Consider the following 18542-nt stretch of genomic DNA (forward strand, 5'->3'; position numbering starts at 1 on the left):
CTTTGTTCTAAATGTAACTGCAACAGTTTATATTTTGAACGATTTTTAATTTATTTAATATTTAGTTATTTTAGAACTTTTGTCAGAAATTTTTAATTTGTTACTACGGCGCTTGAAGAAACAAAAACATTGAAAACTTGTTAAAAACTTGCTGCAAACCCAGAGCATATCCTTAAACAACAACATGCATAACGAAATTATTAACCAATCAAAGTAAAAAGGTAACTTAAGTTGCTACTTTTTGCGCACTGATTAAATGCATAAATTATGCATTTTTATTTTAAAACAAACGTCCTTCTTAATAACATTAAATTAAATGTAACATAAAAGGTAGCTAGCATCGAAACCAGATTTTTAAATTGTATATAATAACTACATATCAGTGTTTAAATATCTAATAATAAAACAAATTATTAGATATGTATATGTAGATTAACGTGGAACTAATTTTAACTTTTATTTAATTATTCTATACTTATTATATTTACGGTTAGTCCGACATTTTCGATTTGCATAGAACTAAAACCGAAATTCTTAAATAATTAAAATTGATTATATATCTGAGTAGTTGAAAATATATTGAAAACAGGTAAAGTTATACTTTTTCTAAAAATGTTCTGATCATTCCTAAGGCATTTTTATGATACAGTCGTTTGATCTGGGCCGTCCCGATTTATATACAAATAATAATATAAAAAAGACTAAAAAAAAGACAAGGTTTCATTCAGATAGCTTTAAACAAAGGGACTAGTTTGCAGACAGAGATACATTTTCTATAGCCGGAAATTAATTTATACTTGTTCCTCTGCTTATCCCATCATTCCTAGTTTCTAACATTGTATGTAATTTAATCCTTTTTAATTTTTCGCAGAGTTCTTTTAACTAATTTTGAATTGAGCAATCTCTCCTTTGAATATTTTATATCCTTGAATGTTTTGAAGCGAATAAACTTTTTTTTTTTTTTTTTAATATTTAAGGACCAATTATCACTGTTTTATAGGTGAACGAGGGCGAGGACAATTTTCTTCAGAGTAACCAAAAATCCTAAGATAAATGACAAGTAAATAATAAATACATTGGCTGATATAGTCTCATACAGAAGCTAAGAAAAAGGGTTCATTAGGGATCAGAATTCACATAAATACATTGAATTGAAGTATGTATTTTTGGTTTATTTTTATTTGAATGTTTATTTGATTTTCCTTAATATAAAAGGCTTTCATACTTATAAAAACACTTATTAAAAAATCTTATTAAGCTGCAAGATGTAAAAATTCTTTATCTGTCACTATAACCTTTTCATGTTGAACCTTGACACTGTCCTAAAAACTTTCTAACTTTCCTAGAATTCATAAATTTCGGTTCTTCTTGAGAAATATTTTATAAGCTCAATTTCACAGAAATAGCTGCCTTAAATATTTTTGATAAATGTTATAAATTGTAAGTTTAACTGATAAGGCCTGCTGATTTTTGTATAAAAGCCATCGGGTGTCAGCCAAAGTGACAGAGCTCTAAGTCTCACTTACCGAACTAAAGATGTCATCGAAAATCGCTCTAGCCTTTCTCATTGGCTGCTGCATCCTTCTGGGTCTCGGCCATGCCCAGACCAGGGGCCACACCCAAAATCAACGCGTAAGTGTCGTCTAGAGGGGATCCTGTCATGTGTTGATTTTTATTCGAATTTCTAGAAAGCCTTGAATCATGGCCGTGTGCAACATAAACCCCGAAATGCCCCCGTTGATACTAACCCGGAGATTGAACCAGAAGCGGAAGGCCCAACGAATCCTGATGAAGCCTGTAACTGTCCCGCGGGCCCTCCTGGTCCTCCGGGTCCTCCTGGCCCCCCCGGTCCTCCTGGACCCCCTGGCGGCTCATCTTCTAGCACAGACATTAATACTGACAAAAAGGTTCTTGCCATTAACAGGAAAGATAGGAAAAGACCAAAACATTAAAGGCGTATTCACTTCTTAAAACCGGAAGTACAAGTTTTCATAAAAAAAGGAGAAAACTAATTACGTAATTTACTTGAACTCAATGCATTTTGATACATCAAATAAAGAATCAAATATGTACATATGTACATGTATATAAACCTACACTCATACCATTTTTGTTTAACCTCGCCGTAAAAAAACAGCTTTTCGCCCGTAGATTTAAAAATTTTAGAACATTTTTCTAATTTTTTGAGTGATTTTTTTTAAGGTCATTTTCCTAAAATCTAGAAAAAAAATTTATGAGTATACCGCCTTCATTCTTGGTATGTACCCGCACAAATTTGAAATTGTCAATGCAATTAAAAAAAAAAAAACGAAAGCTTTGGTTAAAATTAAAAAAAAAAACGAAAAAACTAGTATTTTCCAAATATCAGTTTTTTCTTTGCTTTTCACCACTGTGTTTCCATTCTTTAGCGTTTTCTAAATAATAATTTAGCTTTTTTTTCTCCGAAAAAATGTCATCACTGCTCTCGATAAATTGCTGTTTCTTGAAACGGTATTTAGTGGTATTTATTGATTGCTGGTATTTTTTATCGGTTTCGGCACGGTCACACTGATAAGCAGGCCGACGAATTTGGAAAGCAAAAGCTACATAAGTTTATTTTACGAAATAAAAGCGACTCCTTACAATGTCAGCGAAGGGAGCATTGCTGCAGCTGGTTGGCCGACGCCTCGCCCAACGGAAGACACCGGTCACGGCGCTTAGCCTGAGGTAAGTCCGCTTCCCGCTGCGCTTCCTCTTTTCTATGACGTAATGAACGCACGTTTGTCCGGCAGCCGCACGTAATTGTGATTTAAGAGTTGATTACGATTTTTTGTGCTCCACAGTGCCCCCCTTCGCCTGCCCCACCAGCGCCTGTTCAGCACGGAAAAGCAGCCAGAGGAGGCAACGGTCGGAGCGGCAGAACAAAAGACAGCGGCAGCGTCTCCGGAGCTGGAGAAGCTCGGCAAGGACCTGGCTGCCGCCAAGGAGCAGAATGCCGAGCTCCTGGACAAGTACAAGCGGGCGCTGGCTGACAGCGAAAACATGCGCAATCGGCTGAACAAGCAGATCAGCGACGCCAAGATCTTTGGCATCCAGAGCTTCTGCAAGGACCTGCTCGAGGTGGCGGACACCCTGGGCCATGCCACGCAAGCGGTGCCCAAGGATAAGGTGGGAATAAAGAGCAAAATCAACAGCTTAGTTATCTGAGACCATTGCATCTTCAATTTATTTACATATAAACAACCTAATTTATTTGCAATTCTTTACAGCTAAGCGGCAACGCTGACCTGAAGAATTTGTACGAGGGCCTCAGCATGACGCGTGCTTCCCTGCTTCAAGTGTTCAAGCGCCACGGCCTGGAGCCTGTGGACCCCATCAACCAGAAATTCGACCCTAATATGCACGAGGCTCTGTTCCAGAAGGAGGACAAGACCGTCGATGCCAATACCGTGGTGGAAGTCACCAAGCTGGGCTACAAGCTGCACGAACGCTGCATACGTCCCGCCTTGGTGGGCGTCTCCAAATGTTGATAGACCCAGCGACTGCTGCTGCCCAGCGGCTAGCAAAATTCCCCGTAACCATTAAAAAAAGAACCTCCCCCGTTCCCCTCTTTTCTTTACATGGCGTCGCTCTCAAATGTTTGCAATTTGTTTTCCCCGGCAAAATTCATGTACGTTAACCCGTGTAAATACAAAAATCCCACTTAACAAAACGCAGGCCTTGGGCAGCGCTGGCGAATTTAGAATTCCTCCTAGTTTCTAAGAGATCTGTGACTGGATTTGATGGCCACAATTTCTACCATACTCGTGGCCATCAAGTGTTCCATTTTAAGGTTTAAATTACTATAATAAAACATGTGTTAGTTTGTTGAAATACGGTGAGATTTTGTTTGCTTTTCCGCTGTTTCAGACTTACCTCGGTTTCCCTCGATTTTCCACGCTGACTTGGCCAGCAGATACCCGAAACCTGAAACCCTCTTAAAATCCCATTTCTTTTGTCCACAAATACAGGTAGACAAGGGCAAAATCATTCCTGCTCGTCGCACTAGGTGGAAAATTCAATGGAAATGCTAGATTTTCTATGGATCAGCAGGTAGCAAACCGTGAATTCAGGGAAACTGAATTTCGGGATGGGCATGCAACTGGGGTTTAAAATCTATTTGAAAAGGTTCTTCACTCCTCAAGCGTTAGTTGTCCTTTGGCATTCGAAGTGAGCGGAATGATTCGGTTTTTGACACGTCTTCTATGGCCGCTGGCCCTGCTGCAGTGCATCCAGGCATCAGCCGTGGCTCCGAGGCCCATCATCTATGGCCGGGATAATGCCTACTACTTCGGTTTGCCGGTCTACAAACTCATCAAGCCGGGTGTACCTCCTCCCACGACTACGACAACGACAACCACGACGCCTGCTCCCAGCTCAGGTTATCCTAGTGATATTCTGGACATAGCTTACAGAAAACTGGGCCTGAAGAAGCTGCCGAGGATCGAGGATCTTGGCGAATTGATTGGCACAGGAGATGCCATAGAAACCATCGAATACCTGCGAAAACGGACCGGCAGCGATGCTGACATCGCCCTCATGAAACAGTACATGGACACGCTTCATTTTGAAGAAGAGCATGAGGCTGAAGAGGAGGCAGAGGCTGAAGCTGAAGAGGAGGCGGCTGCGGAAGAAGAGAAGCCAGATGACGACAACGACGATGATGATGATAATACCATGGGCAACAGCTTTGATGAGGACCAGCCCAGGGAGAATATTATCCCGACCAAAGCTCCCGAGCCGCAGGGAAGTATGATGCAGCGTTTTAGCAGCTTCTTGAGGCAGTGGACCAGTCGGGCCCCCACTCCATCGCCGACGGTAGTTACTCCTCCCCCTTCTCCTCCTCCGCGCACTGTCTCCTTTCAGCCAGTTTTTGTGGTTCGTCCTCCTACTATGCCCGTGCCAAACAGACGGCCTGTCCTGGTGAGGCAACCAGTGCCTTACCACTATCCCGTGCCTTTCCGACCCGTGACAACGTCGCCACCGCGCGTCGAAAAGCCCACAGAGGTGCCCAGTACCACAGCAGCTCCTAAGCCCCATCTGAACACCCCCAAGGAGCAGGAGTTGTCCGCCAAGGAGCTGGAGGATATCACGATCGATATACCGAACAACCTGTCGCCGCACATCATGCAGTTCGCCAAGTTGGCCAACATCTCGCCGGTAATTGTGGACCGCTTCCTGCAGCGCCAGCCCAAGCTAGCGGCGTTGGCCAAGAAGGTTAGCACGCTGGCACTGAGCCAGGAGCAGACCCAGGAGATGGAGTCCCAGGTGCTGATGGCCGTGCACAAGGCGCTGTCCCAGAGCGAGGAGATGAGCAAGATATTGGAGGCGGCCCAGACACTTAAATAGACTAAATGTATAACTATTAAAGCTTTAAGAATATTTCATTGAAAATAAAACCTGATGTCAATATTAAAAATGGATTTCTCTCGGAGATCGAAGAGGTATTTCTAATATAAAACCCCCAATAATGGAATGGAATCTATAGATTTTAAACTCTATATTTTCTAGAATATAAAAAAAAAGCACGTGGTCAACCTGAAGACATTAAAACTGTGCTAGTACCTCAAAATGCGTAGGTCTCATCTGGAGATTGTCACCAACACATTATTAAATACTACCAAAATATTTCTCTGGCGTTTCGTGCATAACTGAAACCTTGAGTCATCTTGTCGCAGTTTAATGTTTGAAACGCCCAAATTTCATCCGAAATTACATAAACTGTTCGACAATTTAATGAAAATGCCAAGCTAGGGGGTCAGCAAGGCACTTGGTAAGGTTGTCGTTGGTTTTCTATATGTCCATTAAAATAGCACTCATTTGCCCTGGGGAATGGGCAGACGAGCGTGCATAGGACAACACGTGGTTCTTTAAGTTCAGGGAGAGTAGGTATCTGGAAATAAACCGTATGCTTTAAAAATCGAATAAAAAATAAAATGTGCCAAGTGCAGTGTGACCTTAGGCCAAGACAAAAAAGACACCAAAAATCATTGAGATATTAGAATACCAAACTAGTGTTGTAAAGTAACTGGAAATAACCAAATTATAAATTAATATTTTCGCTTAAAAGTATGCTGTATGTTTTGATTTGTTTTAATAGTTTTCATGGGAAACAATTACATGAATGTTAATTTACTGTCTTGCCTAAACCCATTTAGTTAATTTATTTCTGGGCCTGGGTAAGTTCTTGTTCGCCAAATGGTCAAGCTGGCCCATCTGGGCATGGTCATCATGGATTTCGATACAGCCTGACCCAGGCGGATATATTTTACCAAGGACTCGGACATTGTGAATATAACGGCTAACGCACGACCTGCAAGCAAGACACCGTCCTATGTTCTTCTGTGTCCACTCATGTGGCATCAGCCATGCGTTTGAGCTCCCGCTGACGAGTGTCCAAAAAGAGAAGCTGCACGCCTCAGGTGAAAGTTTAAAGCACAGTACTCCCTAAAGTTTTGAACTAGAGATATTAAAACATATTTTGGATCCGATGTACATACATACATACTTAAAGCCAAGTTCTCCCAATAGTTTCAATGGGAGAAATCCAAACCCTTTTCGATCGGTACTTAAAGTTAATGCTTAGAAACTTATCCCTTTTCTACAAAATGTGTGGATATATTTTTAATTTTCTTCCACAAAAAGTACGATTTTTTTTTTTAATTTTGTGAAAAATGAGTTTTATTAAGATCGTTATTATAGTTTATAAGATAATAAACCTTTACTACGCAAAAAAAAAAATATATATATTTTAGTGGGTGCAGGACCTCACTGCTCCATAAGAGAAAGGGATGAGATTATTTAACCTAGAAATGGGGGCAAAACATGTAAAGAAACTCCAAGTCTTTCGAATTGTTCCTTCAAAATGGTTTACAATCCCATAAAATATGAACAGAACCCCAAAAAACCGAAGGACTCGCAAAACCACATAGGCAGAGGATCGACGCATAGTACGCTTCAGTAAAGCTATCCTCTAGAGATATAAAAGCGAAGATTGGCTTCGGTATTAGTCATGTAACTATTCGCCGGGGACTTATTGAAAAAATTTAAATTCGCAAAGTCCATGGCTTGGCTTGGAGTTCGACAAGAGCCACTTGAACTGCCACTATCATAAATGACGTAATATCCTTTGGACAAATTACTCCAAGCCGGCTTTATTTGGTGGAATAGGACAAGACAATATGTCCGTTAACCCTAGGCATACCAGCAAAGTGGCCAATGAGTGGTTTCTTAAAGAAAAAGTGGATGCAATGCCATCAATTTCGATTCTTGGAAATACCAATCAATATATTCTGAGAAATGTCAAAAATCCATTACCATATCAAACCCTCGATCCACTTCGAATAGCTTAAGACATCGGTATAAACATCCGGACCTCGGAGATCGTTATGCCCGAAGCTGGCCATCCCAAAGAGAGTGTATATCAAGGCGTCCCCGTGAGCAAACTTCCTAACAAAGGGACTGATTAATTGGGGATGCCGGAAGCAGATTTGATTTTCCTGAAACGTGGTCGTCTCATTTGAATCACCAGGCATGCAGATCGGTCTAATGTTATCTGTAAGACAGTGATGCTAAGGATTTTTTAAAAACATGATTAAGTTAGTTAAATCTCACCGGAAAACTGCACTTTAACTGCCAACTTGAGCAGGGCAATGTCGTTTTCGGACAGACTCGCGAAATCCGGGTGCCTGATCACGGACTCCACATTGTAGATCATCTCAGTGTGTCCACTGTTCCTGCCCAAGCCCACCTTTGTGTGGATTTAATGAAATCAAATTAATGAATTAAATTAGTAATTGCTTTAAAAGTACTTACAGTGGAACGCCTGCGGGATAAAACTGGGCGGTTGAGATGACAAAACCTGGAAGATAAAAATATAGATACAAATACCAACTGTCGGAACTGAGGGTTCCCAAAGCCAAGGGAAAGGAGTCGATGTAAACATAAGCCAACCATGGAAAGGCGAAAGTCCGTGATTTTCTGCCGCTCAGCGTGATGGTGCTGCTGATGCAATTGTCATCCGGGAAGTTTATCTTTGGTACTACGAGCACGCTGTCGGATTCGAATACGATTTTTTCTATCCATTTGACGTAGCTCATAGCATCCGTGTACACGCAGCTGACTACTTTTCTATCGTTTAAGTCGCCAGCACAGAACTGTGTGGTCGTGTCATTTTTCCAGAAGTTTTCTTTACATTGTCCACTTGTAAGCCTGTCAAGGGTGACGGTCTGGAGCACATCACTTTTTTTCTGGTCCTTGTGTTTCCCCAACCAACGGCCGTTAATTGCATCATGTTATCCAATTCTGGGCCTCGACCACATACATATATGTCTTCTTTGGTGGCATTGTTCTCTGTTGATCGATCGTACTCCCCGCAGGCGAACGATGCTGTTGGAAAAGAGCGATCAAGATGATAAGTATCAATGCCGTCTTTAGCAAGTCAACTGAAAACAGTCCAGAGGGCTGTTCGCGAACTTAAGCCACGTTTAGCTTATCAGTGCTTTGAAATCATTATTTCACGAATATTTTTATTACGTCTACTGAGAGATAAAGATTTCTAAAAATTACTTGAAATCTTTTGTCCATATATAAAATCCATATAAGCATATGCAACTTATGTTCAAGTGCTAGATTGGGTGTTTACATTCGGATTGATAAATTCATTTAATACAAAAACATGTCAGAAAAAACGTTATGATTATCAAGGCTTGATTATTATTTATTATGATGTTATTATTATTTAAGCTTTATGTACATTGGATGCTATCCAGTCGGTGTAACTAGCCACGTCCGTGTAAACAGCAGATAAATTGCAATCCCTGGGGCCATAGCTTATGATGCCCACCTGGACCGTGCGATTCTTGACGATTGACGTCAGCGGTCCACCACCATCGCCGTTGCAGGGTCCACCGCCCGTCTCGCTGTCGGCGCAGAATTGTGTCTTAGTCAACAGGGGCATGTTGTCATGCTGGCACTCCTCCGAAGGCAGACGCCTCAGCTGGATGGTCATCAGATATTGGCTGAGGTTTCCAGTTTCCGTTTTACCCCAGCCAAAGGCAGAAAATCGTTTGATATTTTGCAACACAGGGGCGGCATCCATTAAGATGCAGATGGGTCGAATGCGATCTAAAAGAGGAGATTTTCAACTTTCCCATTTGATATATAAATATAGAAATATATATTTTACCGGTGTAGTCCACTTCAGAGGCGAGTTTAAGCAATCCTATATCATTTACACCTGGATGGGTTTGATAATCACCATGCATTTTGGTGCTGCTTACATTGAAGTCCATCCCATAGGCATCGCTTCTGTCCAACACTCCCAGTTTTACGAACCTTAATCGAAATTGTTTACATTTTTATCTTAATCTTAGTCTGTGTGCTACTTACAATTTCTCCTGATCTTTTATGCAATGCGCGGCTGTCAGCACAAAGTCTGTAAGTGGCGCAAGTTATTTCCAAGTGCTTTTTGTGAGTGAATAAAAACCTTTACTCACTTTTTGTAATCAGCGCGCCGCCGCATAGAAACCCTTGTTCGTTGCTTACTGCGGCCATCCAAGGAGCAGTGGTTGGTCCATCTTCCTCGTCAATCTTCTCGCAGTCCTCATTCAGAAACAGTGCCGATCCTTTGTGCAAGATCAGCAGTTCGAGCAGAGCAAGTGAAAGCAGAAGGCACTTCATTTCGACAGAGAAGACGTCGAGTGATTGTGAAAGCGTCGTATCGGTGGACTTTTAAATAATACATTTATCAGCATAATCTATTTTCTTGATTACATACAATTTCATATTATATTGTTATTATTAAGCCTGATTTCTATAAATCACTGTCAGCTAATGATCTTTCATAATTCTCGGAATCGATAAGCTCCAAAAGTTCTGGGAAATCTAGTTCACTGATGGCATATACACATACACTAGTCGGCACAATTATTTTGACAAAATCTTGGTATGACTATTGAGCATAGCCCTGCTCAAAGTCTTCATATAACGGGGATAAAATTATGCGCAAAATAAAGAAGATAGATTTAGCTCTATGCATGCCAAATTTTATGCATGTTACTGTTAGCGTTCACTTTCTGCTACTTAAAATGCATGCAGACATCGAATTTTAACGCGGCTTAAGTATTTTGACAAACCTATTGAGGACATTTCTCAAAGAACGCTTTATTATTTAATAATTTAATTATTTAAAAATAAAAAAAAAACTAAGATTTGTTAAACTTTATCTAAATTATGTGTAGAAAGGGCGAAATTAATTTGTTTATTAAGTCTTTAATAGTAGTAAAGTTTAACCAAGAAATTTAAGTAGAAGAAATTGCAAATGAGTTCAATGTGTATCGTCAAACTGTTGATTATCAGATTTACAAGTTCAAAAAACATAATGACGCAAAGAACTTGAAAACAACAAGCCCTAAGCGCAAAACAACTCTCAATGAAGACAGAATTTCTCTATGGGAATTAAAGAAAAATATTTTTCTGAAGCCTAATTCCGATGCAAATCAGTGGAATTACACCGCATATGATCTTAAAAGTGAGTGAAAAACAGTAAGAGGAACCAGAGTCCGTCGACGCATAAGGGAACAGGACTTTCAGATATTAAGAGCTAAGGATATGCCACATATTCCAAAGGCAAAAAAGCTTAAGGGGGTCTTCTCATTCAAAACCCGTTTTTTGGACCCTTTTTAAAAAATTCTTATTTGAAAACGCAAAGAATAATTGAAAACTTTTTTTATTTATTGTATTAAAAAATGTTCAAAGTAAATAAAAAAATTGTTTTTGCCTCAATACGAGGGGTTGTTTAAAGAGTAATGAGACTTCAAACTTAGTGGTCGAAAAAAAAAGGTGTCGTCCTGGCGGCCACGATTCAGGGTCTCCAGAGCGTCCGAAATGAAAAAAAACGGGGTTATAATCAGAATAGATCTCATTCTCGGGTGACGGAGGGAAATAATTTAAAATTTTTTTTAACAAAATGGCGGTCATTAAAAAAATTCGATTTTGGGCTTTTTTTTGTAGTTAAGTGTAAAAAAAAATTGAAAAAAAATTTTAAAAAAATCTGTTCCGTCACCCAAGAATGGTGACAATTCTGCGTCGATTCCACTTTGTTTCATGAAAATCGGTTCAGTATTTTGAATTTCTAAAAATCCTTTTTGGGACATATACACAACATCCCAAGCTATAAAAAAATGCAAAAAAAAAAATCGAAAAAAAAAAAATGTTGCCCAATGAGAAGACCCCCTTAAAGGGTGGAAAAAGCTGAAAAAGTTCTGGAGAGATGATTTATAACAAAGTCTTTATATTTAAAAGTACGGAGGCCAAAAAAGTGCCAAAAGTGACCAAAGGTGAGCAATGAAGACGGCTTTGTCACGCTGTACCATAGCTATGCGTTGCCTATAGTGGGCATCTAGACCACTGATTTTTGGTTCCCACTACCGTTTTGATGAACCAAGGATAATATTTTGAGGCTCTGAATGCTTAAGCCTATCCTTTGCTATCTCTGGAAAGAAAGGCTAAACAATTATCATTATTAATTCATCATTATTATTTATTCTGCAACAGGATAATGCTCCATGCCACAAATCCCGCATGGCCACCAGTTGCTTAAAGGATGTTGGCGTTACCATCTTGAACTGGCTGTTCCAAAGTCTAAACTTTAATATTATTAGGATCATCTGGCCTCTTTTAAAACTCAAAATAAAGAATTCGTTGAAAAAAACCCAAAGGGAGATCACATCTGAGGTCATTTTCTTTCGGAAAGATATATCCTTAAAGATCCCTCAAAATTTGGTAAATCTGAGGCCGAGATGACTTAAAAAGTTGTCGAATGGAATGAAGAATACAAACTTTACCAATTACCTCATTATTAAATTTTTTTTTCTTAAACTTCTTTGCTTTTTAGTTTCTAAGTATTTGTCAAAATACTTAAGCCGCGTTAAAATTCGATGTCTGCATGCATTTTAAGTAGCAAAAAGTGAACGCTAACAGTAACATGCATAAAATTTGGCATGCATAGAGCTAAATATATCTTCTTTATTTTGCGCATAATTTTATCCCCGTTATATGAAGACTTTGAGCAGGGCTATGCTCAATAGTCATACCAAGATTTTGTCAAAATAATTGTGCAACGTATATTCAGATGCTGGATCAAGTGACTAAGCTCTGATTGATAAATTCCTTTATTATGCGAAAAATATCAAAAATTATTAGATTATAATCTTCTTGATGCTTGTGATTATTATTTAATATCGTACAATGGAAGCTATCCAGCGGGTGTAGCTCGTCACGTCTGTGTAAACAGCAGGAAGACTGCGATCCAAAGGACCATAGCTTGTGATGCCCACCTGGACCGGGCGATTCTTGATTATGACGGCTAGGGGTCCTCCACCATCGCCTTTGCCGGGTCCACCGCCCACCTCGCTGTCGGCGCAGAATTGCGCGTTAGTTAACTGGGGCATGTGGTCCTGGCACTTCTCCGAAGGGAGACGCCTCAACTGGTAGGTGGTCAGTACTGGGCTGAGGTCTCTGGCCATTGTTTTACCCCAGCCAAAGGCTAAAACTTTGTTGATTTTCTGCAGCACAGACGCGGCATCAGTTAATATGCAGATGGGTCGAATGTTATCTGAAAGCAAGGCGATTTTTATAAAATATTTATATATCTAAATATAATTTATACATTTATTTATCTAAATATGATGCTTACCGGTGTAGTTTACTTCACCGTCGAGTTTCAGTAGTCCTATATCATTCGGACCTACCCACCCTGGATAACCACGATGGATTATGACGCTGTCCACATTGAAGTGCCTTTCCCCCAGTTGGACAAACCTTAATGGAAAATGTTAAAGCTTTGATCTCAATCCCAAAATGTGTGATACTTACATGGGCGCCTTCTGATTATATAAGCAATGCGCGGCAGTGAGCACATAGTCTGAAGGGGCACAAGTTGTTTCAAAATGTTGTCTATGTAAAAATAAAACTTACTCACTTTTGGTAATCAGCGCGCCACCGCATTTAAGGCCATTTTCGTTATTTACTGCGGCCATCCAGGGAGTATTGGTTAGTATGTTTTCGCCGTCGGTCCAGGCGCAGTTCTTGTCCAGTAACAGTGCCGATCCTTTGTGCCAGAGCAGCAGCTCGAGCAGAGCAAGTGAAAGCAGAAGGCACTTCATTTCCGCAGAGAAGACGTCGAGTGATTGTAATAGCGGCGTATCCGTTAGCCTTTAAATACAGAATTCGACTGGCAAATTTTTATTTTAAGAAATAACAAGACTGATTTCTAGGAATTATGGTCAGCTAAAGGTCATTTATAATTCTCGGAATCCATAAGCTCCAAGAGTTCTGTAAAATCTAGTTTACTGATGGCATATGTATGTACATATATGCAACGTATATTCAGATGCTGGATCAAGTGACTAAGCTCTGATTGATAAATTCCTTTATTGTGCGAAAAATATCAAAAATTATTGGAATTTAATCTTCTTGATGCTTGTGATTATTATTTAATATCGTACAATTGAAGCTATCCAGCGGGTGTAGCTCGTCACGTCTGTGTACACCGCAGGACCATTGCAACTTTTAGGGCCATAGCTTGTGATGCCCACCTGGACTGGGCGATTATTTATGATGACGGCTAGGGGTCCTCCAGCATCGCCATTGCAGCTTCCGTCGCCCACCTCGCTGTCGGCGCAGAATTGCTTGTTAGTCAACGGAAGCATGTCGCTTTGGCACTTCTCCGAAGGGAGACGCCTTAACTGGTGGGTGGTCAGTACTGGGCTATCGTCTCCGGCCTTCGGTTTGCGCCAGCCAAAGGCAGAAAATCGATTAATGTTTTGCAACACAGAGGCGGCATCCATTAAGATGCAGATGGGTCGAATGTGATCTAAAATTAAGGCGATATTTATACATTTAAAAATAAAAAACATAAATATAATTTATATATTTATTTATCTAATATTATGCTTACCGGTGCTGTAGTTTACTTCACCGTCGAGTTTTAGCAATCCAATATCATTCGGACCGGGCTGCATTCCATAACCACGATGCATTATACCGCGGCTCACATTGAAGTGCCTTTCCCCCAGTTGAACAAACCTTAATGGAAAATGTTAAAACTTTCATCTCAACCCTAAAATGTGTGATACTTACATAGGCCCCCTCTGACCATATATACATTGCGCGGCAGTGAGCACATAGTCTGAAAGGGGGCACAAGTTATTTCATAATTTCATAATTTCTTTAATCTAAAATCTCTTACTCACTTTTGGAAATCAGCGTGCCGGCGCAAGTAAAAAAACTGCTTCTTACTACTGCTATCCAATGAGTATTGGTTGGTACGACTTCGTCGTCGGTCCAGGCGCAGTTCTTGTCCAGTAACAGTGCCGATCCTTTGTGCCAGAGCAGCAGTTCGAGCAGAGCAAGTGAAAGCAGAAGGCACTTCATTTCGACTGAGAAGACGTCGAGTGATTGTGAAAGTGTCGTATCGGTGGGCCTTTAAATAATAAATTTGCAGCATAATCTATTTTCTTAATTCCAAAGAAATTTATTATTATATTATAATTATTAAGCCCGATTTCCAGGAATCATGGTCAGCTAAAGATCATTCAAAATTCTTGGAATCGATAAGCTCCAAGAGTTCTCGAAAATTAAGTTCACTGATGGCATATGTATGTACAGCTGTGTTCACTGAAATAAAAGTGCGACAGAGGAACAACTTTAAAACCTTTTTTTTTTTGGCATATTCCATTTTGTTAGTTGATATATTGCACATTGTTTTTGTAAAATGGAACATAAAGATAAGAATCGAGAAAAAATTCCGTTAGATTTGCTCTATTTTTATGTTTCATAGATATTTTTTCACACATGCAGCTCGTTTTGGCTGTTCAATGAAATAGCAGTTTTTAATTTTCTACCACTAAAAGTGCCGGATTTTTTTTTTTAATTTTTGCGAAAAATTAGTTTAATTAAGGTCGTTATTATAGTTTATACGATAATACACCTTTACAACGCTGATGTGATTCTTTAGCCTAGAAAGAAGGGCAAACATGTAAAGAAACTCCCAGTCTTTCGAATTGTTCTTTTAAAAGAGTTTATAATCCCATAAAATATGAACCGAACCCAATGAAACCAAGGTGGGACTCGCAAAACCCCAATTGTAGAGGCTCGACGCGTACTTCGCTTCAGCAAAACTAGTCTTTTTGCATCCTCTAGGTTTATAAAAGCGGGAATTGGCATGGGATCCAGTCATGTGACCATCCGCCGGGGACTTATTGAAAAAATTTCAATTCGCAAAGTCCATGGAAGGTGTCTTTGCTTGGCATATCAAGGCCAGATTGGAGTTTGACAAGAGCCACTTGAACTGCCCATATTTAAATGGCGTAATATCCGTTGGACAAATGACTTGAAACTGGTTTTATTTGGTGGAATAGGACAAGAAAATATGTCCGTCGACCTCCAAATACATAGAACCACCCAAATCATACGCTATAGACAGTAAAACACGGTGGCATAAAAATCATGGTAGGTAGGTCCCATACATATCATACACCAATATGTATATATATCTTTTAAAAGGTTTATGTTACCTAAATGAAATGATTGTGGTATTGTTAATAGTTAAATACACTAAGCCTTTATGAAAAGATTTTTTAATGAAAATAGTGTTTGTAACAATATTTTCCAATCTTAAACGTGCAAGTCGTGGGCACTGCTATTTCCGCGAACACAGCTGTATGTAATTTGTCAAAAGTATTTATCCACGTTTTACTTACGTCAAGAATAAGAAAAATAACTAGGGAACGTAATAATTATACGTGAAAAAATAGTTCTGGTAAATTTATAGCAGCTTCCTATTGTGCTAAGTTTAAAAATCACAACTGGTTGCTTAGACCAACGAGCAAGCTCAGCCTTGGCAACAAAATGTTGCTGTTTAAGTCAATTGTTGTACCTTCGATGACTTTAGTAAGGCCTCCAATTGAGAGCATGGTTTCTGACTCGAACTTCATGAATTGGTAATGCCCCTTGGTACCTCAGTAAAATTGATATATGTGCAAATTTTGTTTTCTATATAACTGTCGTTTTAATAGCGATAGTTTTTTTTTAAGTACACACCATTTTTCCCTTATATATGCTAATATTGCTGCATACATTGGGTTTTTATTAGCTCCCAATTTGTAGTACCATTAGCGTAAAAAAGAACACGAAGAACTACTTTTAATAGAAAGTTGATAAATGTGCAATATGCTTCATTTACGTTTGGAGGGCGACCCGGTCATATTCTAATGGAACAAAGTGATTAAATTTGTGATTTTATTCACTAAAAATTAATTATATTTTATATTGGGCTATTTTTAAAAGAGCTGGGTTAAAAAAACGATACTCCATGATTAAAATCCCACGGAGAACCGAATTAACGGATGAAGAGCAGATTAGAGAAAAAACTATGGCCGAATGTGGCGTCAAAGTGAGTGTTATTGCTACAACAATTAATAGGCAACGGAATACAATAACAAGTTTCCTAAAGTCATCGCAAAATTAAGCTCAGAACGACGGCAAAGTTGCAGTTCCTAAGGTTGATGGCAGGACTTAGCGACACATTAGAGCTTGGCAACTGTAAAAAGTATGAGTTACGCCCAAATTAAAAAAGAATTGAAGTTGCCAATAACTAGACAAAGGGTGCAACAAGTCTGCAAAAGGGACTCGAACCTCAGACTTGAAGCAAAGGTGCTAAAACCTAAGCTATTGCGACGCCATAAAATGGCTCGACTTGACTATATGAAAAATATTAATTTTGGGACAGCTAATTTCGTAATCTCATATTTAGTGATGAAAAAAAATTGAATTTAGACGGGCCTGATGTAAATCAAAAATATTGGCGAGACCCTAGGCATCCCCAGCTAACTTGCCACAGACGCAACCACGGTGGTGGATCTCTAATGGTTTGGGCAGTTTTTAACTTCTTTGGTAAATCTCCCATATGCTTTGTGCCTGTTCTAATGAAAGTGAGCTGGTACCCCTTTCGCAAGAGTTCCATCCCGAGAATATTGTTTTTCAACAGGATACCGCTCCCATACACGTTCACGGTTTCTGGAATCCAAACAAAAATTTCCTTGACGCAGTGGCCAGCTATAAGTCCGGACTTAAGTCCGATTGAGGATCTTTGGGGCACCCTCTCACATAAAGTTTTCGGAGGCGGAAGGCAATTTGAGAGCCTAAAAGACTTAAAGGAGGCAATAGTAAAGGAATGGGCAAATATTGATATAACCGTCCTCCAAAACTTGGTTAATTCAATGCCGAAGCAGTTGAAATTATTGGAGCAGATAAAAGGAGACACTATTTCATATTAAAAACACATTTAATCAATATTACAAATTTATATAATTCTATTTTTGTCAATAACTCATTTTTGCACATATATCAATTTTCTATGAAGAATACTTTTAAATTATTATCTTAATAAGAAACAATGAATTATTAAATATTTTCTAAGCTGATTCATTTTGTACATCTACTATCTATATAAATAAAATAAATTTAAAAGTGTCACATAAAGGAGTTACAAAAAAATTAAGAAAAACACGATGCACATATATCAATTTTACTGAGGTACATTAGAAACAATGCCTTGGCAAGTAGGGATGTCGAAAATATATCAAAATATCAATATATCGATATTTTTTGCGAAAAAATAAATATTTTTATCGTGATATTTTTTTTGAAAAATTATCATATTTTATCGATATTTTTTTGAGATATTTTTTGATGTTTAAGGCGGTTACACTTTTTATCGGGACAAGGAAAGAAAACATGTTTTTGTTATCTTTCATATAAGATACTGTTAAAGCCTTAGTTCGGCGGAAAAAATGAAACTGAACCTAAAACAAGAAAGGAAGCTAACTTCGGCACGCCGAAGTTTGTATAGTTCATTACATTTTACCTACACTTATTATGTTTACTGTTTGACAGTTACAGTTTTGCATTCCCAGCTTTACATTTTCTCTACGTCTACTGATCGTTTCTATGGCAGATATATGGCAGTTGTCCGATTTTCATAAAATGTATACCAAAATTCTGAAATAATAAAATAAGCCTATATCTCAGAGTAGATGAAAAAACGTTGAAAAACAACTAAGTTGTTTTCATAAAACATACCAAAATTCTGAAATATTATAAAATGGACATATTTAAAAAATGATGCAAAAATGTTGAAAAACAGTCAGGTTAGAATTTTTTTTCTAAAAATTTATCGAACATTTGTATGGGAGCTATATGATATAGTCGTCCGATCCGGCCCGTTTCGAGTATATAGAAGACTTTATGCGGAGTTTCATTCAGATAGCTTTTAAACTGAGGGACTAGTTTGCGTAGAAACGGACAGACGGACGGACAGACGGACATTGCTCGATCGACTCGGCTGTTGATGCTGATCAAGAATATATATACTTTATAGGGTCGGAAAGGTCTCCTTTCTTGCGTTGGAAAACTTCTGACTGAAATTATAATACCCTGCAAGGGTATAATGAAAACGTTTG

At 38.9% G+C, this 18542-nt stretch overlaps 6 protein-coding genes across 6 annotated transcripts; 2 read left to right on the plus strand and 4 right to left on the minus strand.

The window, feature by feature from the left end:
* Positions 1-2529: 2529 nt before the first annotated feature.
* On the plus strand, positions 2530-3852 carry Roe1 (grpE protein homolog, mitochondrial Roe1). The gene is made up of 3 exons (XM_017175764.3): positions 2530-2706; positions 2823-3147; positions 3249-3852. The coding sequence occupies exons 1-3, from the start codon at positions 2624-2626 to the stop codon at positions 3507-3509; spliced, it is 669 nt and encodes a 222-aa protein (XP_017031253.1). The 5' UTR covers positions 2530-2623; the 3' UTR covers positions 3510-3852.
* A 156-nt stretch (positions 3853-4008) lies between these two features.
* link lies at positions 4009-5444 on the plus strand. Its single transcript, XM_017175763.3, has one exon. The coding sequence runs from the start codon at positions 4198-4200 to the stop codon at positions 5365-5367; it is 1170 nt and encodes a 389-aa protein (XP_017031252.1). The 5' UTR covers positions 4009-4197; the 3' UTR covers positions 5368-5444.
* A 1887-nt stretch (positions 5445-7331) lies between these two features.
* LOC108080844 (uncharacterized) lies at positions 7332-8117 on the minus strand. The gene is made up of 4 exons (XM_017175746.1): positions 7972-8117; positions 7834-7879; positions 7633-7768; positions 7332-7573 (listed from the first exon to the last, which is right to left on the minus strand). The coding sequence occupies exons 1-4, from the start codon at positions 8115-8117 to the stop codon at positions 7332-7334; spliced, it is 570 nt and encodes a 189-aa protein (XP_017031235.1).
* A 593-nt stretch (positions 8118-8710) lies between these two features.
* On the minus strand, positions 8711-9699 carry LOC108080848 (CLIP domain-containing serine protease B4-like). The gene is made up of 4 exons (XM_017175751.2): positions 9516-9699; positions 9409-9454; positions 9206-9354; positions 8711-9144 (listed from the first exon to the last, which is right to left on the minus strand). The coding sequence occupies exons 1-4, from the start codon at positions 9697-9699 to the stop codon at positions 8759-8761; spliced, it is 765 nt and encodes a 254-aa protein (XP_017031240.1). The 3' UTR covers positions 8711-8758.
* A 2555-nt stretch (positions 9700-12254) lies between these two features.
* LOC108080843 (serine protease 42-like) lies at positions 12255-13184 on the minus strand. The gene is made up of 4 exons (XM_017175745.2): positions 13001-13184; positions 12895-12943; positions 12716-12840; positions 12255-12634 (listed from the first exon to the last, which is right to left on the minus strand). Exons 1-4 carry the CDS (start codon positions 13182-13184, stop codon positions 12255-12257), a joined length of 738 nt encoding a protein of 245 aa, XP_017031234.1.
* Positions 13185-13514: 330 nt separating this feature from the next.
* Positions 13515-14454, minus strand: LOC108080841 (chymotrypsin-like protease CTRL-1). The gene is made up of 4 exons (XM_017175744.2): positions 14274-14454; positions 14161-14209; positions 13979-14106; positions 13515-13894 (listed from the first exon to the last, which is right to left on the minus strand). Exons 1-4 carry the CDS (start codon positions 14452-14454, stop codon positions 13515-13517), a joined length of 738 nt encoding a protein of 245 aa, XP_017031233.1.
* Between the last annotated feature and the right edge of the window lie 4088 nt (positions 14455-18542).

This window comes from Drosophila kikkawai, chromosome 2L, assembly GCF_030179895.1.
Source record: "Drosophila kikkawai strain 14028-0561.14 chromosome 2L, DkikHiC1v2, whole genome shotgun sequence".
Lineage (NCBI taxonomy): Eukaryota > Metazoa > Arthropoda > Insecta > Diptera > Drosophilidae > Drosophila > Drosophila kikkawai.

What these genes read in the sequence shown, in the direction of transcription:
- LOC108080848 (XM_017175751.2), bottom strand. Translation starts at nt 9,699, where the DNA reads ATGAAGTGCCTTCTGCTTTCACTTGCTCTGCTCGAACTGCTGATCTTG. An exon ending in CGGCGCGCTGATTACAAAAA is followed by an intron (nt 9,455 to 9,515) that starts GTGAGTAAAGGT and finishes CGCCACTTACAG; the next exon opens with ACTTTGTGCTGACAGCCGCG. An exon ending in CTCTGAAGTGGACTACACCG is followed by an intron (nt 9,145 to 9,205) that starts GTAAAATATATA and finishes CTCCTCTTTTAG; the next exon opens with ATCGCATTCGACCCATCTGC.
- LOC108080844 (XM_017175746.1), bottom strand. Translation starts at nt 8,117, where the DNA reads ATGAGCTACGTCAAATGGATAGAAAAAATCGTATTCGAATCCGACAGC. An exon ending in CGGACTTTCGCCTTTCCATG is followed by an intron (nt 7,880 to 7,971) that starts GTTGGCTTATGT and finishes TTTATCTTCCAG; the next exon opens with GTTTTGTCATCTCAACCGCC. An exon ending in AGTTAAAGTGCAGTTTTCCG is followed by an intron (nt 7,574 to 7,632) that starts GTGAGATTTAAC and finishes ACTGTCTTACAG; the next exon opens with ATAACATTAGACCGATCTGC.
- LOC108080841 (XM_017175744.2), bottom strand. Translation starts at nt 14,454, where the DNA reads ATGAAGTGCCTTCTGCTTTCACTTGCTCTGCTCGAACTGCTGCTCTGG. An exon ending in CGGCACGCTGATTTCCAAAA is followed by an intron (nt 14,210 to 14,273) that starts GTGAGTAAGAGA and finishes GCCCCCTTTCAG; the next exon opens with ACTATGTGCTCACTGCCGCG. An exon ending in TATGGTCAGAGGGGGCCTAT is followed by an intron (nt 14,107 to 14,160) that starts GTAAGTATCACA and finishes TTTTCCATTAAG; the next exon opens with GTTTGTTCAACTGGGGGAAA.
- Roe1 (XM_017175764.3), top strand. Translation starts at nt 2,624, where the DNA reads ATGTCAGCGAAGGGAGCATTGCTGCAGCTGGTTGGCCGACGCCTCGCC. An exon ending in GTCACGGCGCTTAGCCTGAG is followed by an intron (nt 2,707 to 2,822) that starts GTAAGTCCGCTT and finishes TGTGCTCCACAG; the next exon opens with TGCCCCCCTTCGCCTGCCCC. An exon ending in AAGCGGTGCCCAAGGATAAG is followed by an intron (nt 3,148 to 3,248) that starts GTGGGAATAAAG and finishes AATTCTTTACAG; the next exon opens with CTAAGCGGCAACGCTGACCT.
- link (XM_017175763.3), top strand. Translation starts at nt 4,198, where the DNA reads ATGATTCGGTTTTTGACACGTCTTCTATGGCCGCTGGCCCTGCTGCAG.
- LOC108080843 (XM_017175745.2), bottom strand. Translation starts at nt 13,184, where the DNA reads ATGAAGTGCCTTCTGCTTTCACTTGCTCTGCTCGAGCTGCTGCTCTGG. An exon ending in TGGCGCGCTGATTACCAAAA is followed by an intron (nt 12,944 to 13,000) that starts GTGAGTAAGTTT and finishes GTGCCCCTTCAG; the next exon opens with ACTATGTGCTCACTGCCGCG. An exon ending in TATAATCAGAAGGCGCCCAT is followed by an intron (nt 12,841 to 12,894) that starts GTAAGTATCACA and finishes TTTTCCATTAAG; the next exon opens with GTTTGTCCAACTGGGGGAAA.